Genomic DNA, 16,273 nt, shown 5'->3' with positions numbered 1-16,273 from the left:
AAGGTGAGAACAGGAAGTCCCGCCCTCTCAGTGAAACATTCTGACACAGTCACCTGTCTGTCTCTCTACAGGTCACAGTGAGACACAATTTGATTGGCCCATCTACCTTCAGTCCACCGGCTCTCATGCTGCCCCGCCCACACTGTTCACCCGTCGCACTGAAGTCAGTACACACCTGTCTGTCTCTCAGAGCTGTAGCCCCTGTATCACCTGTCTGTCTCTCTGCCTGTCTGTCTCTCAGAGCTGTAGCTCCTGTCTCACCTGTCTGTCTCTCTGCCTGTCTGTCTCTCAGAGCTGTAGCCCCTGTATCACCTGTCTGTCTCTCAGAGCTGTAGCTCCTGTCTCACCTGTCTGTCTCTCTGCCTGTCTGTCTCTCCCAGCTGTAGCTCCTGTCTCACCTGTCTGTCTCTCAGAGCTGTAGCTACTGTCTCACCTGTCTGTTTCTCAGAGCTGTAGCTCCTGTCTCACCTGTCTGTCTCTCAGAGCTGTAGCTCCTGTCTCACCTGTCTGTCTCTCTGCCTGTCTGTCTCTCACAGCTGTAGCTACTGTCTCACCTGTCTGTCTCTCAGAGCTGTAGCCCCTGTCTCACCTGTCTGTCTCTCTGCCTGTCTGTCTCTCAGAGCTGTAGCCCCTGTATCACCTGTCTGTCTCTCACAGCTGTAGCTCCTGTCTCACCTGTCTGTCTCTCTGCCTGTCTGTCTCTCAGAGCTGCAGCTCCTGTCTCACCTGTCTGTCTCTCTGCCTGTCTGTCTCTCAGAGCTGTAGCTCCTGTCTCACCTGTCTGTCTCTCTGCATGTCTGTCTCTCACAGCTGTAGCTCCTGTCTCACCTGTCTGTCTCTCAGAGCTGTAGCACCTGTATCACCTGTCTGTCTCACTGCCTGTCTGTCTCTCAGAGCTGTAGCTCCTGTCTCACCTGTCTGTCTCTCTGCATGTCTGTCTCTCACAGCTGTAGCTCCTGTCTCACCTGTCTGTCTCTCAGAGCTGTAGCACCTGTATCACCTGTCTGTCTCTCTGCCTGTCTGTCTCTCAGAGCTGTGGTTTCTCTGTGGGGATGAGGTTGGAGGCGGTCGACAGGAAGAACCCTGGACTGGTCTGTGTCGCCTCTGTTGCTGATGTCATCGATGACCAGCTTCGAGTTCATTTTGACAACTGGGATGACACATATGACTACTGGTAAGAGAGACAGGTGGAGGAGAGACAGGTGGAGGAGAGACAGGTAACATTGTGATATTCTGTTCTGATTGTGTTGATCAGGTGTGACAGCAGCAGTCCTTACATCCATCCTGTTGGCTGGTGTGAAGAACAGGGGCGCCCCCTGACTGCTCCACATGGTACTACACCTGTACACACATTCCTCACGCTGTCACACTCTGAACTCTGCAGCATCACCATGTGCTCTCTTTGCTCAGGTCATCCAAGTCCAGAGAACTTCCTGTGGGAGGACTACCTGCAGGAAACTGGTTCCACTGCTGCTCCCAGTTCAGCATTCACACTGGTGAGGAAACAACTAGATAATAAAGGAAACTAGGAGGTAGAGAGGGTAACAAGGAGGTGGGGAAGGATACAATGAGGTAGAGGAGGAAACAAGGAGGTGGAGGAGGAAACATGGAGGTGGAGGAGGAAACAAGGAGGTACAGGAGGAAACATGGAGTTAGAGGAGGAAACATTGAGGTGGAGAAGGAAACATGGAGGTGGAGAAGGAAACATGGAGGAAACAAGGAGGTACAGGAGGAAACATGGAGTTAGAGAAGGAAACATGGAGGTAGAGGAGGAAACATGGAGGTGGAGGAGGAAACATGGAGGTAGAGGAGGAAACATGGAGGTGGAGGAGGAAACAAGGAGGTAGAGAAAAAACATGGAGGTAGAGGAGGAAACATGGAGGAAACAAGGAGGTACAGGAGGAAACATGCAGTTAGAGAAGGAAACATGGAGGTAGAGGAGGAAACATGGAGGTGGAGGAGGAAACATGGAGGTAGAGGAGGAAACATGGAGGTAGAGAAGGAAACATGGAGGTAGAGAAAGAAACATGGAGGTAGAGGACGAAACATGGAGGTAGAGGAGGAAACATGGAGGTAGAGAAGGAAACATGGAGGTAGAGAAAGAAACATGGAGGTGGAGGAGGAAACATGGAGGTAGAGGAGGAAAGAAGGAGGTAGAGGAGGAAACATGGAGGTAGAGAAAGAAACATGGAGGTAGAGGAGGAAACATGGAGGTAGAGAAAGAAACATGGAGGTAGAGGAGGAAACATGGAGGTGGAGGAGGAAACATGGAGGTAGAGGAGGAAACATGGAGGTGGAGGAGGAAACATGGAGGTAGAGAAGGAAACATGGAGGTAGCGGAGGAAACATGGAGGAAACATGGAGGTAGAGGACGAAACATGGAGGTAGAGGAGGAAACATGGAGGTAGAGAAGGAAACATGGAGGTAGAGAAAGAAACATGGAGGTAGAGGAGGAAACATGGAGGTAGAGAAAGAAACATGGAGGTAGAGGAGGAAACATGGAGGTGGAGGAGGAAACATGGAGGTAGAGGAGGAAAGAAGGAGGTAGAGGAGGAAACATGGAGGTGGAGGAGGAAACATGGAGGTAGAGAAGGAAACATGGAGGTAGCGGAGGAAACATGGAGGAAACATGGAGGTAGAGGAGGAAACATGGAGGTAGAGGAGGAAACATGGAGGTAGAGGAGGAAACGAGGTAGAGGACGAAACATGGAGGTAGAGAAGGAAACATGGAGGTAGAGAAAGAAACATCGAGGTAGAGAAGGAAACATGGAGGTAGAGGAGGAAACATGGAGGTAGAGAAGGAAACATGGAGGTAGAGAAAGAAACATGGAGGTAGAGGAGGAAAGAAGGAGGTAGAGGAGGAAACATGGAGGTGGAGGAGGAAACATGGAGGTAGAGGAGGAAACATGGAGGTAGAGAAGGAAACATGGAGGTGGAGGAGGAAACATGGAGGTAGAGAGGGTAACAAGGAGGTGGAGAAGGAAACATGGAGGTAGAGGAGGAAACAAGGAGGTAGAGAGGGTAACAAGGAGGTAGAGAGGGTAACAAGGAGGTGGAGAAGGAAACATGGAGGTAGAGGAGGAAACAAGGAAGTAGAGAGGGTAACAAGGAGGTGGAGAAGGAAACATGGAGGTAGCGGAGGAAACAAGGAGGTAGAGAGGGCAACATGGAGGTGGAGAAGGAAACATGGAGGTAGAGGAGGAAACAAGGAGGTGGAGAAGGACAGAAAGGAGACAAGGATAAAAAGATAGAGAAGTAAGGAAGTAGGAATAGAAGGGAGGAGCAGGTAAGGAAGCTCTTGGGTCCAATCAGAGAGCTGATTATTGACTGGTGTCTTTGTGTCCAATCAGAGAGCCCCTCATGGTTTCCAGGTGAACCACAGACTAGAAGCGGTCGACAGGAGGAACCCCATGCTTATCCGTGTTGCCACGGTAACAGATACAGAAGACTTTAGGGTGAAGGTAAGCTGTCTGTCTACCTGTCTGTGGCTCTGAGTGATGTCATGATGTAACCAGGTGTGTTTACCTGTCTGTGGCTCTGAGTGATGTCATGATGTAACCAGGTGTGTCTACCTGTCTGTGGCTCTGAGTGATGTCATCATGTAACCAGGTGTGTCTACCTGTCTGTGGCTCTGAGTGATGTCATGATGTAACCAGGTGTGTCTACCTGTCTGTGGCTCTGAGTGATGTCATCATGTAACCAGGTGTGTCTACCTGTCTGTGGCTCTGAGTGATGTCATCATGTAACCAGGTGTGTCTACCTGTCTGTGGCTCTGAGTGATGTCATGATGTAACCAGGTGTGTCTACCTGTCTGTGGCTCTGAGTGATGTCATCATGTAACCAGGTGTGTCTACCTGTCTGTGGCTCTGAGTGATGTCATCATGTAACCAGGTGTGTCTACCTGTCTGTGGCTCTGAGTGATGTCATCATGTAACCAGGTGTGTTTACCTGTCTGTGGCTCTGAGTGATGTCATCATGTAACCAGGTGTGTCTACCTGTCTGTGGCTCTGAGTGATGTCATGATGTAACCAGGTGTGTCTACCTGTCTGTGGCTCTGAGTGATGTCATCATGTAACCAGGTGTGTTTACCTGTCTGTGGCTCTGAGTGATGTCATCATGTAACCAGGTGTGTCTACCTGTCTGTGGCTCTGAGTGATGTCATCATGTAACCAGGTGTGTCTACCTGTCTGTGGCTCTGAGTGATGTCATGATGTAACCAGGTGTGTCTACCTGTCTGTGGCTCTGAGTGATGTCATCATGTAACCAGGTGTGTTTACCTGTCTGTGGCTCTGAGTGATGTCATCATGTAACCAGGTGTGTCTACCTGTCTGTGGCTCTGAGTGATGTCATCATGTAACCAGGTGTGTCTACCTGTCTGTGGCTCTGAGTGATGTCATGATGTAACCAGGTGTGTCTACCTGTCTGTGGCTCTGAGTGATGTCATCATGTAACCAGGTGTGTTTACCTGTCTGTGGCTCTGAGTGATGTCATCATGTAACCAGGTGTGTCTACCTGTCTGTGGCTCTGAGTGATGTCATCATGTAACCAGGTGTGTCTACCTGTCTGTGGCTCTGAGTGATGTCATGATGTAACCAGGTGTGTCTACCTGTCTGTGGCTCTGAGTGATGTCATCATGTAACCAGGTGTGTTTACCTGTCTGTGGCTCTGAGTGATGTCATCATGTAACCAGGTGTGTCTACCTGTCTGTGGCTCTGAGTGATGTCATCATGTAACCAGGTGTGTCTACCTGTCTGTGGCTCTGAGTGATGTCATGATGTAACCAGGTGTGTTTACCTGCAGGTTCATTATGACGGCTGGTCGCAGCAGTTTGATGTCTGGTGTGACAGCGACCTCAGTGACCTCCATCCTGTCGGCTGGTGTCAACGCACAGGACACCCACTGGACACGCCCCCAGGTCAGACAGACAGGTCAGAGGGAGAGAGACAGGTCAGAGAGAGAGAGACAGGTCAGAGAGAGACAGGTAGGTCAGACAGACAGGTCAGAGAGAGAGAGCAAGACAGGTCAGAGAGAGAGAGAGAGAGAGGGACATGTCAGAGAGAGAGAGACAGGTCAGAGAGAGAGAGGCAGGTAGGTCAGAGAGAGAGAGACAGGTCAGAGAGAGAGAGACAGGTCAGAGAGAGAGAGACAGGGAGGTCAGACAGGTAGGTCAGAGAGAGAGAGACAGGTCAGAGATAGAGAGACAGGTAGGTCAGAGAGAGAGAGAGAGACAGGTAGGTCAGATGGACAGGTCAGAGAGAGAGAGACAGGTCAGAGAGAGAGACAGGTAGGTCAGACAGGTAGGTCAGAGAGAGAGACAGGTCAGAGAGAGAGACAGGTAGGTCAGACAGACAGGTCAGAGGGAGAGAGAGACAGGTCAGAGAGAGAGAGAGACAGGTAGGTCAGACAGAGAGGTCAGATGGAGAGAGAGACAGGTCAGAGAGAGAGACAGGTAGGTCAGACAGACAGGTCAGAGGGAGAGAGAGACAGGTCAGAGAGAGAGAGAGACAGTTAGGTCAGATCGAGAGAAAGACAGGTCAGAGAGAGAGAGACAGGTAGGTCAGACAGAGAGGTCAGAGGGCGAGAGACAGGTCAGAGAGAGAGAGACAGGTAGGTGAGACTGACAGGTTTATTGATGATTTTGACTGTGTGTGTGTGTGTGTGTGTGTGTGTGTGTGTGTGTGTGTGTGAGACAGGTTGTTCCCCCCTCTCCTCTCCCCCTCAGGGTGTGTGTCCAACCCCAGGCTGCAGAGGCATCGGACACATCAAAGGGGCAAAATACAACGGACACCACAGGTAAAACACGAGTCATGTTTCCACCTGCTGAGTCGTGTTTCCACCCGCTGAGTCGTGTTTCCACCTGCTGAGTCGTGTTTCCACCCGCTGAGACGTGTTTCCACCCGCTGAGTCGTGTTTCCACCTGCTGAGTCATGTTTCTTTTTATCGAGTCATGTTTCCACCCGCTGAGTCGTGTTTCCACCTGCTGAGTCATGTTTCCACCCGCTGAGTCATGTTTCCACCTGCTGAGTCGTGTTTCTTTGTATCGAGTCATGTTTCCACCCGCTGAGTCATGTTTCCACCCGCTGAGTAATGTTTCCACCTGCTGAGTCGTGTTTCTTTGTATCGAGTCATGTTTCCACCCGCTGAGTCGTGTTTCCACCCGCTGAGTCGTGTTTCCACCTGTTGAGTCGTGTTTCCACCCGCTGAGTCTTGTTTCCACCCGCTGAGTCACGTTTCCACCTGCTGAGTCGTGTTTCTTTGTATCGAGTCATGTTTCCACCTGCTGAGTCGTGTTTCCACCTGCTGAGTCGTGTTTCCACCTGCTGAGTTGTGTTTCTACCTGCTGAGTCGTGTTTCCACCTGCTGAGTCATGTTTTCTTTTTATTGAGTCATGTTTCCACCTGCTGAGTCGTGTTTCCACCTGCTGAGTCGTGTTTCTACCTGCTGAGTCGTGTTTCTACCTGCTGAGTCGTGTTTCCACCCGCTGAGTCACGTTTCCACCCGCTGAGTCGTGTTTCTTTGTATCGAGTCATGTTTCCACCTGCTGAGTCGTGTTTCCACCTGCTGAGTCGTGTTTCCACCTGCTGAGTTGTGTTTCTACCTGCTGAGTCGTGTTTCCACCTGCTGAGTCATGTTTCTTTTTATCGAGTCATGTTTCCACCTGCTAAGTCGTGTTTCCACCCACTGAGTCACGTTTCCACCTGCTGAGTCGTGTTTCTTTGTATCGAGTCATGTTTCCACCCGCTGAGTCGTGTTTCCACCCTCTGAGTCGTGTTTCCACCCTCTGAGTCGTGTTTCCACCCGCTGAGTCATGTTTCTTTGTATCGAGTCATGTTTCCACCCGCTGAGTCGTGTTTCCACCCGTTGAGTCGTGTTTCTTTGTATCGAGTCGTGTTTCCACCCGCTGAGTTGTGTTTCCACCTGCTGAGTCGTGTTTCTTTGTATCGAGTCATGTTTCCACCCGCTGAGTCGTGTTTCCACCCTCTGAGTCGTGTTTCCACCCGCTGAGTCATGTTTCTTTGTATCGAGTCATGTTTCCACCCGCTGAGTCGTGTTTCCACCTGCTGAGTTGTGTTTCTACCTGCTGAGTCGTGTTTCCACCTGCTGAGTTGTGTTTCTACCTGCTGAGTCGTGTTTCCACCTGCTGAGTCATGTTTCTTTTTATAGAGTCATGTTTCCACCTGCTGAGTCGTGTTTCTTTGTATCGAGTCATGTTTCCACCCGCTGAGTCGTGTTTCCACCCTCTGAGTCGTGTTTCCACCCGCTGAGTCATGTTTCTTTGTATCGAGTCATGTTTCCACCTGCTGAGTCGTGTTTCCACCCTCTGAGTCGTGTTTCCACCCGCTGAGTCATGTTTCTTTGTATCGAGTCATGTTTCCACCCGCTGAGTCGTGTTTCCACCCGCTGAGTCATGTTTCTTTGTATCGAGTCATGTTTCCACCCGCTGAGTCGTGTTTCCACCGGTTGAGTCGTGTTTCTTTGTATCGAGTCGTGTTTCCACCCGCTGAGTTGTGTTTCCACCCGCTGAGTCGTGTTTCTTTGTATCGAGTCATGTTTCCACCCGCTGAGTCGTGTTTCCACCCGCTGAGTCATGTTTCTTTGTATCGAGTCATGTTTCCACCCGCTGAGTCGTGTTTCCACCCGCTGAGTCGTGTTTCTTTGTATCGAGTCATGTTTCCACCCGCTGAGTCGTGTTTCCACCCGTTGAGTCGTGTTTCTTTGTATCGAGTTGTGTTTCCACCCGCTGAGTCATGTTTCCACCTGCTGAGTCACGTTTCCACCTGCTGAGTCGTGTTTCTTTGTATCGAGTCATGTTTCCACCTGCTGAGTCGTGTTTCCACCTGCTGAGTCGTGTTTCCACCTGCTGAGTTGTGTTTCTACCTGCTGAGTCGTGTTTCCACCTGCTGAGTTGTGTTTCTACCTGCTGAGTCGTGTTTCCACCTGCTGAGTCATGTTTCTTTTTATAGAGTCATGTTTCCACCTGCTGAGTCGTGTTTCTTTGTATCGAGTCATGTTTCCACCCGCTGAGTCGTGTTTCCACCCTCTGAGTCGTGTTTCCACCCTCTGAGTCGTGTTTCTTTGTATCGAGTCATGTTTCCACCTGCTGAGTCGTGTTTCCACCTGCTGAGTTGTGTTTCTACCTACTGAGTCGTGTTTCCACCTGCTGAGTCATGTTTCTTTTTATCGAGTCATGTTTCCACCCGCTAAGTCGTGTTTCCACCAGTTGAGTTGTGTTTCCACCCGCTGAGTCGTATTTCTTTTTATTGAGTCATGTTTCCACCTGCTGAGTCGTGTTTCCACCTGCTGAGTCGTGTTTCTACCTGCTGAGTCGTGTTTCCACCTGCTGAGTCATGTTTTCTTTTTATTGAGTCATGTTTCCACCTGCTGAGTCGTGTTTCCACCTGCTGAGTCATGTTTCTTTTTATCGAGTCGTGTTTCCACCTGCTGAGTCATGTTTCTTTTAATCGATTCATGTTTCCACCTGCTGAGTCGTGTTTCCACCTGCTGAGTCGTGTTTCCACCTGCTGAGTCGTGTTTCTACCTGCTGAGTCGTGTTTCCACCTGCTGAGTCATGTTTTCTTTTTATTGAGTCATGTTTCCACCTGCTGAGTCGTGTTTCCACCTGCTGAATCGTGTTTCTACCTGCTGAGTCGTGTTTCCACCTGCTGAGTCGTGTTTCTTTTTATCGAGTCATGTTTCCACCCACTAAGTCGTGTTTTCACCCGCGGAGTCACGTTTCCGCCTGCTGAGTCGTGTTTCTTTTTATTGAGTCATGTTTCCACCTGCTGAGTCGTGTTTCCACCCGCTGAGTCGTGTTTCTACCTGCTGAGTCGTGTTTCCACCCGCTGAGTCACGTTTCCACCCGCTGAGTCGTGTTTCTTTGTATCGAGTCATGTTTCCACCTGCTGAGTCGTGTTTCCACCTGCTGAGTCGTGTTTCCACCTGCTGAGTTGTGTTTCTACCTGCTGAGTCGTGTTTCCACCTGCTGAGTCATGTTTCTTTTTATCGAGTCATGTTTCCACCTGCTAAGTCGTGTTTCCACCCACTGAGTCACGTTTCCACCTGCTGAGTCGTGTTTCTTTGTATCGAGTCATGTTTCCACCCGCTGAGTCGTGTTTCCACCCTCTGAGTCGTGTTTCCACCCTCTGAGTCGTGTTTCCACCCGCTGAGTCATGTTTCTTTGTATCGAGTCATGTTTCCACCCGCTGAGTCGTGTTTCCACCCGTTGAGTCGTGTTTCTTTGTATCGAGTCATGTTTCCACCCGCTGAGTCGTGTTTCCACCCTCTGAGTCGTGTTTCCACCCTCTGAGTCGTGTTTCCACCCGCTGAGTCATGTTTCTTTGTATCGAGTCATGTTTCCACCCGCTGAGTCGTGTTTCCACCCGTTGAGTCGTGTTTCTTTGTATCGAGTCGTGTTTCCACCCGCTGAGTTGTGTTTCCACCTGCTGAGTCGTGTTTCTTTGTATCGAGTCATGTTTCCACCCGCTGAGTCGTGTTTCCACCCTCTGAGTCGTGTTTCCACCCGCTGAGTCATGTTTCTTTGTATCGAGTCATGTTTCCACCCGCTGAGTCGTGTTTCCACCCGTTGAGTCGTGTTTCTTTGTATCGAGTCGTGTTTCCACCTGCTGAGTTGTGTTTCCACCCGCTGAGTCATGTTTCCACCTGCTGAGTCGTGTTTCTTTGTATCGAGTCATGTTTCCACCTGCTGAGTCGTGTTTCCACCTGCTGAGTTGTGTTTCTACCTACTGAGTCGTGTTTCCACCTGCTGAGTCATGTTTCTTTTTATCGAGTCATGTTTCCACCCGCTAAGTCGTGTTTCCACCCGTTGAGTCGTGTTTCCACCCGCTGAGTCGTATTTCTTTTTATTGAGTCATGTTTCCACCTGCTGAGTCGTGTTTCCACCTGCTGAGTCGTGTTTCTACCTGCTGAGTCGTGTTTCCACCTGCTGAGTCATGTTTTCTTTTTATTGAGTCATGTTTCCACCTGCTGAGTCGTGTTTCCACCTGCTGAGTCATGTTTCTTTTTATCGAGTCATGTTTCCACCCACTAAGTCGTGTTTTCACCCGCTGAGTCACGTTTCCGCCTGCTGAGTCGTGTTTCCACCCGCTGAGTCGTGTTTCTTTGTATCGAGTCGTGTTTCCACCTGCTGAGTCGTGTTTCTTTGTATCGAGTCGTGTTTCCACCCGCTGAGTCGTGTTTCCACCCGCTGAGTCGTGTTTCTACCTGCTGAGTCGTGTTTCCACCTGCTGAGTCATGTTTCTTTTTATCGAGTCGTGTTTCCACCTGCTGAGTCATGTTTCTTTTTATCGATTCATGTTTCCACCTGCTGAGTCGTGTTTCCACCTGCTGAGTCATGTTTCCAGCTGCTGAGTCATGTTTCTTTTTATCGAGTCATGTTTCCATCCGCTGAGTCGTGTTTCCACCCGCTGAGTCGTGTTTCTTTGTATTGAGTCATGTTTCCACCTGCTGAGTCGTGTTTCTTTGTATCGAGTCGTGTTTCCACCCGCTGAGTCGTGTTTCCACCCGCTGAGTCATGTTTCTTTTTATCGAGTCGTGTTTCCACCTGCTGAGTCGTGTTTCCACCTGCTGAGTCATGTTTCCACCTGCTGAGTCATGTTTCTTTTTATCGAGTCGTGTTTCCACCTGCTGAGTCGTGTTTCCACCTGCTGAGTCATGTTTCTTTGTATCGAGTTGTGTTTCCACCCGCTGAGTCATGTTTCCACCCACTGAGTCATGTTTCTTTGTATCGAGTTGTGTTTCCACCCGCTGAGTCATGTTTCCACCCACTGAGTCATGTTTCTTTGTATCGAGTCATGTTTCCACCCGCTGAGTCGTGTTTCCACCCGCTGAGTCGTGTTTCTTTTTATCGAGTCATGTTTCCACCCGCTGAGTCGTGTTTCTTTGTATCGAGTCATGTTTCCACCTGCTGAGTCATGTTTCTTTGTATCGAGTTGTGTTTCCACCCGCTGAGTCATGTTTCCACCCACTGAGTCATGTTTCTTTGTATCGAGTTGTGTTTCCACCCGCTGAGTCATGTTTCTTTGTATCGAGTCATGTTTCCACCCGCTGAGTCGTGTTTCTTTGTATCGAGTCATGTTTCCACCTGCTGAGTCGTGTTTCTTTGTATCGAGTCGTGTTTCCACCCGCTGAGTCGTGTTTCCACCCGCTGAGTCATGTTTCTTTTTATCGAGTCGTGTTTCCACCTGCTGAGTCGTGTTTCCACCTGCTGAGTCATGTTTCTTTTTAACGAGTCGTGTTTCCACCCGCTGAGTCGTGTTTCCACCCGCTGAGTCATGTTTCTTTGTATCGAGTTGTGTTTCCACCCGCTGAGTCATGTTTCCACCCACTGAGTCATGTTTCTTTGTATCGAGTCATGTTTCCACCCGCTGAGTCGTGTTTCCACCCGCTGAGTCATGTTTCTTTTTATCGAGTCATGTTTCCACCCGCTAAGTCGTGTTTCCACCCACTGAGTCGTGTTTCCACCTGCTGAGTCGTGTTTCTGTGTATCGAGTCATGTTTCCACCTGCTGAGTCGTGTTTCCACCCGCTGAGTCGTGTTTCCACCCACTAAGTCGTGTTTCCACCCGCTGAGTCGTGTTTCCACCCGCTGAGTCATGTTTCTTTTTATCGAGTCGTGTTTCCACCTGCTGAGTCGTGTTTCCACCTGCTGAGTCATGTTTCCACCTGCTGAGTCATGTTTCTTTTTAACGAGTCGTGTTTCCACCCGCTGAGTCGTGTTTCCACCCGCTGAGTCGTGTTTCCACCCGCTGAGTCATGTTTCTTTTTATCGAGTCATGTTTCCACCCGCTGAGTCGTGTTTCCACCCGCTGAGTCATGTTTCTTTTTTTCGAGTCATGTTTCCACCCGCTAAGTCGTGTTTCCACCCACTGAGTCGTGTTTCCACCTGCTGAGTCGTGTTTCTGTGTATCGAGTCATGTTTCCACCTGCTGAGTCGTGTTTCCACCCGCTGAGTCGTGTTTCCACCCGCTGAGTCGTGTTTCCACCCGCTGAGTCGTGTTTCCACCTGCTGAGTCATGTTTCTTTTTATTGAGTCATGTTTCCACCCGCTAAGTCGTGTTTCCACCCGCTGAGTCGTGTTTCCACCCGCTGAGTCGTGTTTCCACCCGCTGAGTCCTGTTTCTTTTTATCGAGTCATGTTTCCACCCGCTGAGTCGTGTTTCTTTGTATCGAGTCATGTTTCCACCTGCTGAGTCATGTTTCTTTGTATCGAGTCATGTTTCCAGCTGCTGAGTCATGTTTCTTTTTATCGAGTCATGTTTCCATCCGCTGAGTCGTGTTTCCACCCGCTGAGTCGTGTTTCTTTGTATTGAGTCATGTTTCCACCTGCTGAGTCGTGTTTCTTTGTATCGAGTCGTGTTTCCACCCGCTGAGTCGTGTTTCCACCCGCTGAGTCATGTTTCTTTTTATCGAGTCGTGTTTCCACCTGCTGAGTCGTGTTTCCACCTGCTGAGTCATGTTTCCACCTGCTGAGTCATGTTTCTTTTTATCGAGTCGTGTTTCCACCTGCTGAGTCGTGTTTCCACCTGCTGAGTCATGTTTCTTTGTATCGAGTTGTGTTTCCACCCGCTGAGTCATGTTTCCACCCACTGAGTCATGTTTCTTTGTATCGAGTTGTGTTTCCACCCGCTGAGTCATGTTTCCACCCACTGAGTCATGTTTCTTTGTATCGAGTCATGTTTCCACCCGCTGAGTCGTGTTTCCACCCGCTGAGTCGTGTTTCTTTTTATCGAGTCATGTTTCCACCCGCTGAGTCGTGTTTCTTTGTATCGAGTCATGTTTCCACCTGCTGAGTCATGTTTCTTTGTATCGAGTTGTGTTTCCACCCGCTGAGTCATGTTTCCACCCACTGAGTCATGTTTCTTTGTATCGAGTTGTGTTTCCACCCGCTGAGTCATGTTTCTTTGTATCGAGTCATGTTTCCACCCGCTGAGTCGTGTTTCTTTGTATCGAGTCATGTTTCCACCTGCTGAGTCGTGTTTCTTTGTATCGAGTCGTGTTTCCACCCGCTGAGTCGTGTTTCCACCCGCTGAGTCATGTTTCTTTTTATCGAGTCGTGTTTCCACCTGCTGAGTCGTGTTTCCACCTGCTGAGTCATGTTTCTTTTTAACGAGTCGTGTTTCCACCCGCTGAGTCGTGTTTCCACCCGCTGAGTCATGTTTCTTTGTATCGAGTTGTGTTTCCACCCGCTGAGTCATGTTTCCACCCACTGAGTCATGTTTCTTTGTATCGAGTCATGTTTCCACCCGCTGAGTCGTGTTTCCACCCGCTGAGTCATGTTTCTTTTTATCGAGTCATGTTTCCACCCGCTAAGTCGTGTTTCCACCCACTGAGTCGTGTTTCCACCTGCTGAGTCGTGTTTCTGTGTATCGAGTCATGTTTCCACCTGTTGAGTCGTGTTTCCACCCGCTGAGTCGTGTTTCCACCCGCTGAGTCGTGTTTCCACCCGCTGAGTCATGTTTCTTTTTATCGAGTCGTGTTTCCACCTGCTGAGTCGTGTTTCCACCTGCTGAGTCATGTTTCCACCTGCTGAGTCATGTTTCTTTTTAACGAGTCGTGTTTCCACCCGCTGAGTCGTGTTTCCACCCGCTGAGTCATGTTTCTTTTTATCGAGTCATGTTTCCACCCGCTGAGTCGTGTTTCCACCCGCTGAGTCATGTTTCTTTTTTTCGAGTCATGTTTCCACCCGCTAAGTCGTGTTTCCACCCACTGAGTCGTGTTTCCACCTGCTGAGTCGTGTTTCTGTGTATCGAGTCATGTTTCCACCTGCTGAGTCGTGTTTCCACCCGCTGAGTCGTGTTTCCACCCGCTGAGTCGTGTTTCCACCCGCTGAGTCGTGTTTCCACCTGCTGAGTCATGTTTCTTTTTATTGAGTCATGTTTCCACCCGCTAAGTCGTGTTTCCACCCGCTGAGTCGTGTTTCCACCCGCTGAGTCGTGTTTCCACCCGCTGAGTCCTGTTTCTTTTTATCGAGTCATGTTTCCACCCGCTGAGTCGTGTTTCTTTGTATCGAGTCATGTTTCCACCTGCTGAGTCATGTTTCTTTGTATCGAGTCATGTTTCCAGCCGCTGAGTCGTGTTTCTTTGTATCGAGTCGTGTTTCCACCTGCTGAGTCATGTTTCTTTGTATTGAGTCATGTTTCCACCCGCTGAGTCGTGTTTCCACCCGCTGAGTCGTGTTTCTTTGTATCGAGTCATGTTTCCACCTGCTGAGTCGTGTTTCTTTGTATCGAGTCGTGTTTCCACCCGCTGAGTCATGTTTCCACCCGTTGAGTCGTGTTTCTTTGTATCGAGTCGTGTTTCCACCTGCTGAGTTGTGTTTCCACCCGCTGAGTCATGTTTCCACCTGCTGAGTCGTGTTTCTTTGTATCGAGTCATGTTTCCACCTGCTGAGTCGTGTTTCCACCTGCTGAGTTGTGTTTCTACCTACTGAGTCGTGTTTCCACCTGCTGAGTCATGTTTCTTTTTATCGAGTCATGTTTCCACCCGCTAAGTCGTGTTTCCACCCGTTGAGTCGTGTTTCCACCCGCTGAGTCGTATTTCTTTTTATTGAGTCATGTTTCCACCTGCTGAGTCGTGTTTCCACCTGCTGAGTCGTGTTTCTACCTGCTGAGTCGTGTTTCCACCTGCTGAGTCATGTTTTCTTTTTATTGAGTCATGTTTCCACCTGCTGAGTCGTGTTTCCACCTGCTGAGTCATGTTTCTTTTTATCGAGTCATGTTTCCACCCACTAAGTCGTGTTTTCACCCGCTGAGTCACGTTTCCGCCTGCTGAGTCGTGTTTCCACCCGCTGAGTCGTGTTTCTTTGTATCGAGTCATGTTTCCACCCGCTGAGTCGTGTTTCTACCTGCTGAGTCGTGTTTCCACCTGCTGAGTCATGTTTCTTTTTATCGAGTCGTGTTTCCACCTGCTGAGTCATGTTTCTTTTTATCGATTCATGTTTCCACCTGCTGAGTCGTGTTTCCACCTGCTGAGTCATGTTTCCAGCTGCTGAGTCATGTTTCTTTTTATCGAGTCATGTTTCCATCCGCTGAGTCGTGTTTCCACCCGCTGAGTCGTGTTTCTTTGTATCGAGTCATGTTTCCACCTGCTGAGTCGTGTTTCTTTGTATCGAGTCGTGTTTCCACCCGCTGAGTCGTGTTTCCACCCGCTGAGTCATGTTTCTTTTTATCGAGTCGTGTTTCCACCTGCTGAGTCGTGTTTCCACCTGCTGAGTCATGTTTCCACCTGCTGAGTCATGTTTCTTTTTATCGAGTCGTGTTTCCACCCTCTGAGTCGTGTTTCCACCTGCTGAGTCATGTTTCTTTGTATCGAGTTGTGTTTCCACCCGCTGAGTCATGTTTCCACCCACTGAGTCATGTTTCTTTGTATCGAGTTGTGTTTCCACCCGCTGAGTCATGTTTCCACCCACTGAGTCATGTTTCTTTGTATCGAGTCATGTTTCCACCCGCTGAGTCGTGTTTCCACCCGCTGAGTCGTGTTTCTTTTTATCGAGTCATGTTTCCACCCGCTGAGTCGTGTTTCTTTGTATCGAGTCATGTTTCCACCTGCTGAGTCATGTTTCTTTGTATCGAGTTGTGTTTCCACCCGCTGAGTCATGTTTCCACCCACTGAGTCATGTTTCTTTGTATCGAGTTGTGTTTCCACCCGCTGAGTCATGTTTCTTTGTTTCGAGTCATGTTTCCACCCGCTGAGTCGTGTTTCCACCCGCTGAGTCGTGTTTCTTTGTATCGAGTCATGTTTCCACCTGCTGAGTCGTGTTTCTTTGTATCGAGTCGTGTTTCCACCCGCTGAGTCGTGTTTCCACCCGCTGAGTCATGTTTCTTTTTATCGATTCATGTTTCCAACTGCTGAGTCATGTTTCTTTTTAACGAGTCGTGTTTCCACCCGCTGAGTCGTGTTTCCACCCGCTGAGTCGTGTTTCCACCCGCTGAGTCATGTTTCTTTTTATCGAGTCATGTTTCCACCCGCTGAGTCGTGTTTCCACCCGCTGAGTCATGTTTCTTTTTTTCGAGTCATGTTTCCACCCGCTAAGTCGTGTTTCCACCCACTGAGTCGTGTTTCCACCTGCTGAGTCGTGTTTCTGTGTATCGAGTCATGTTTCCACCTGCTGAGTCGTGTTTCTGTGTATCGAGTCATGTTTCCACCTGCTGAGTCGTGTTTCCAACCGCTGAGTCGTGTTTCCACCCGCTGAGTCGTGTTTCCACCCGCTGAGTCGTGTTTCCACCTGCTGAGTCATGTTTCTTTTTATTGAGTCA

At 49.4% G+C, this 16,273-nt stretch overlaps 1 protein-coding gene across 1 annotated transcript in view; it reads left to right on the top strand.

Annotated features, from left to right (window-relative positions):
* Window positions 1–34: 34 nt before the first annotated feature.
* The window catches only part of LOC132994032 (lethal(3)malignant brain tumor-like protein 4), a gene marked incomplete at its 5' end in the record, with an annotated part of 22,954 nt that continues 6,715 nt past the window's right edge, over window positions 35–16,273 (top strand). The window contains 7 exons of the mRNA XM_061064104.1: window positions 35–163; window positions 1,032–1,174; window positions 1,256–1,332; window positions 1,411–1,496; window positions 3,351–3,461; window positions 4,801–4,947; window positions 5,723–5,793. Of these exons, the coding sequence (XP_060920087.1) occupies window positions 35–163; window positions 1,032–1,174; window positions 1,256–1,332; window positions 1,411–1,496; window positions 3,351–3,461; window positions 4,801–4,947; window positions 5,723–5,793 (764 nt within the window). The remainder of the gene's footprint in view (window positions 164–1,031; window positions 1,175–1,255; window positions 1,333–1,410; window positions 1,497–3,350; window positions 3,462–4,800; window positions 4,948–5,722; window positions 5,794–16,273) is intronic.

Source organism: Labrus mixtus, chromosome 19, assembly GCF_963584025.1.
Source record: "Labrus mixtus chromosome 19, fLabMix1.1, whole genome shotgun sequence".
Lineage (NCBI taxonomy): Eukaryota > Metazoa > Chordata > Actinopteri > Labriformes > Labridae > Labrus > Labrus mixtus.
The sequence above is the reverse complement of the archived record's forward strand: the minus strand, read 5'-3'. Positions and strand labels throughout refer to the sequence as shown.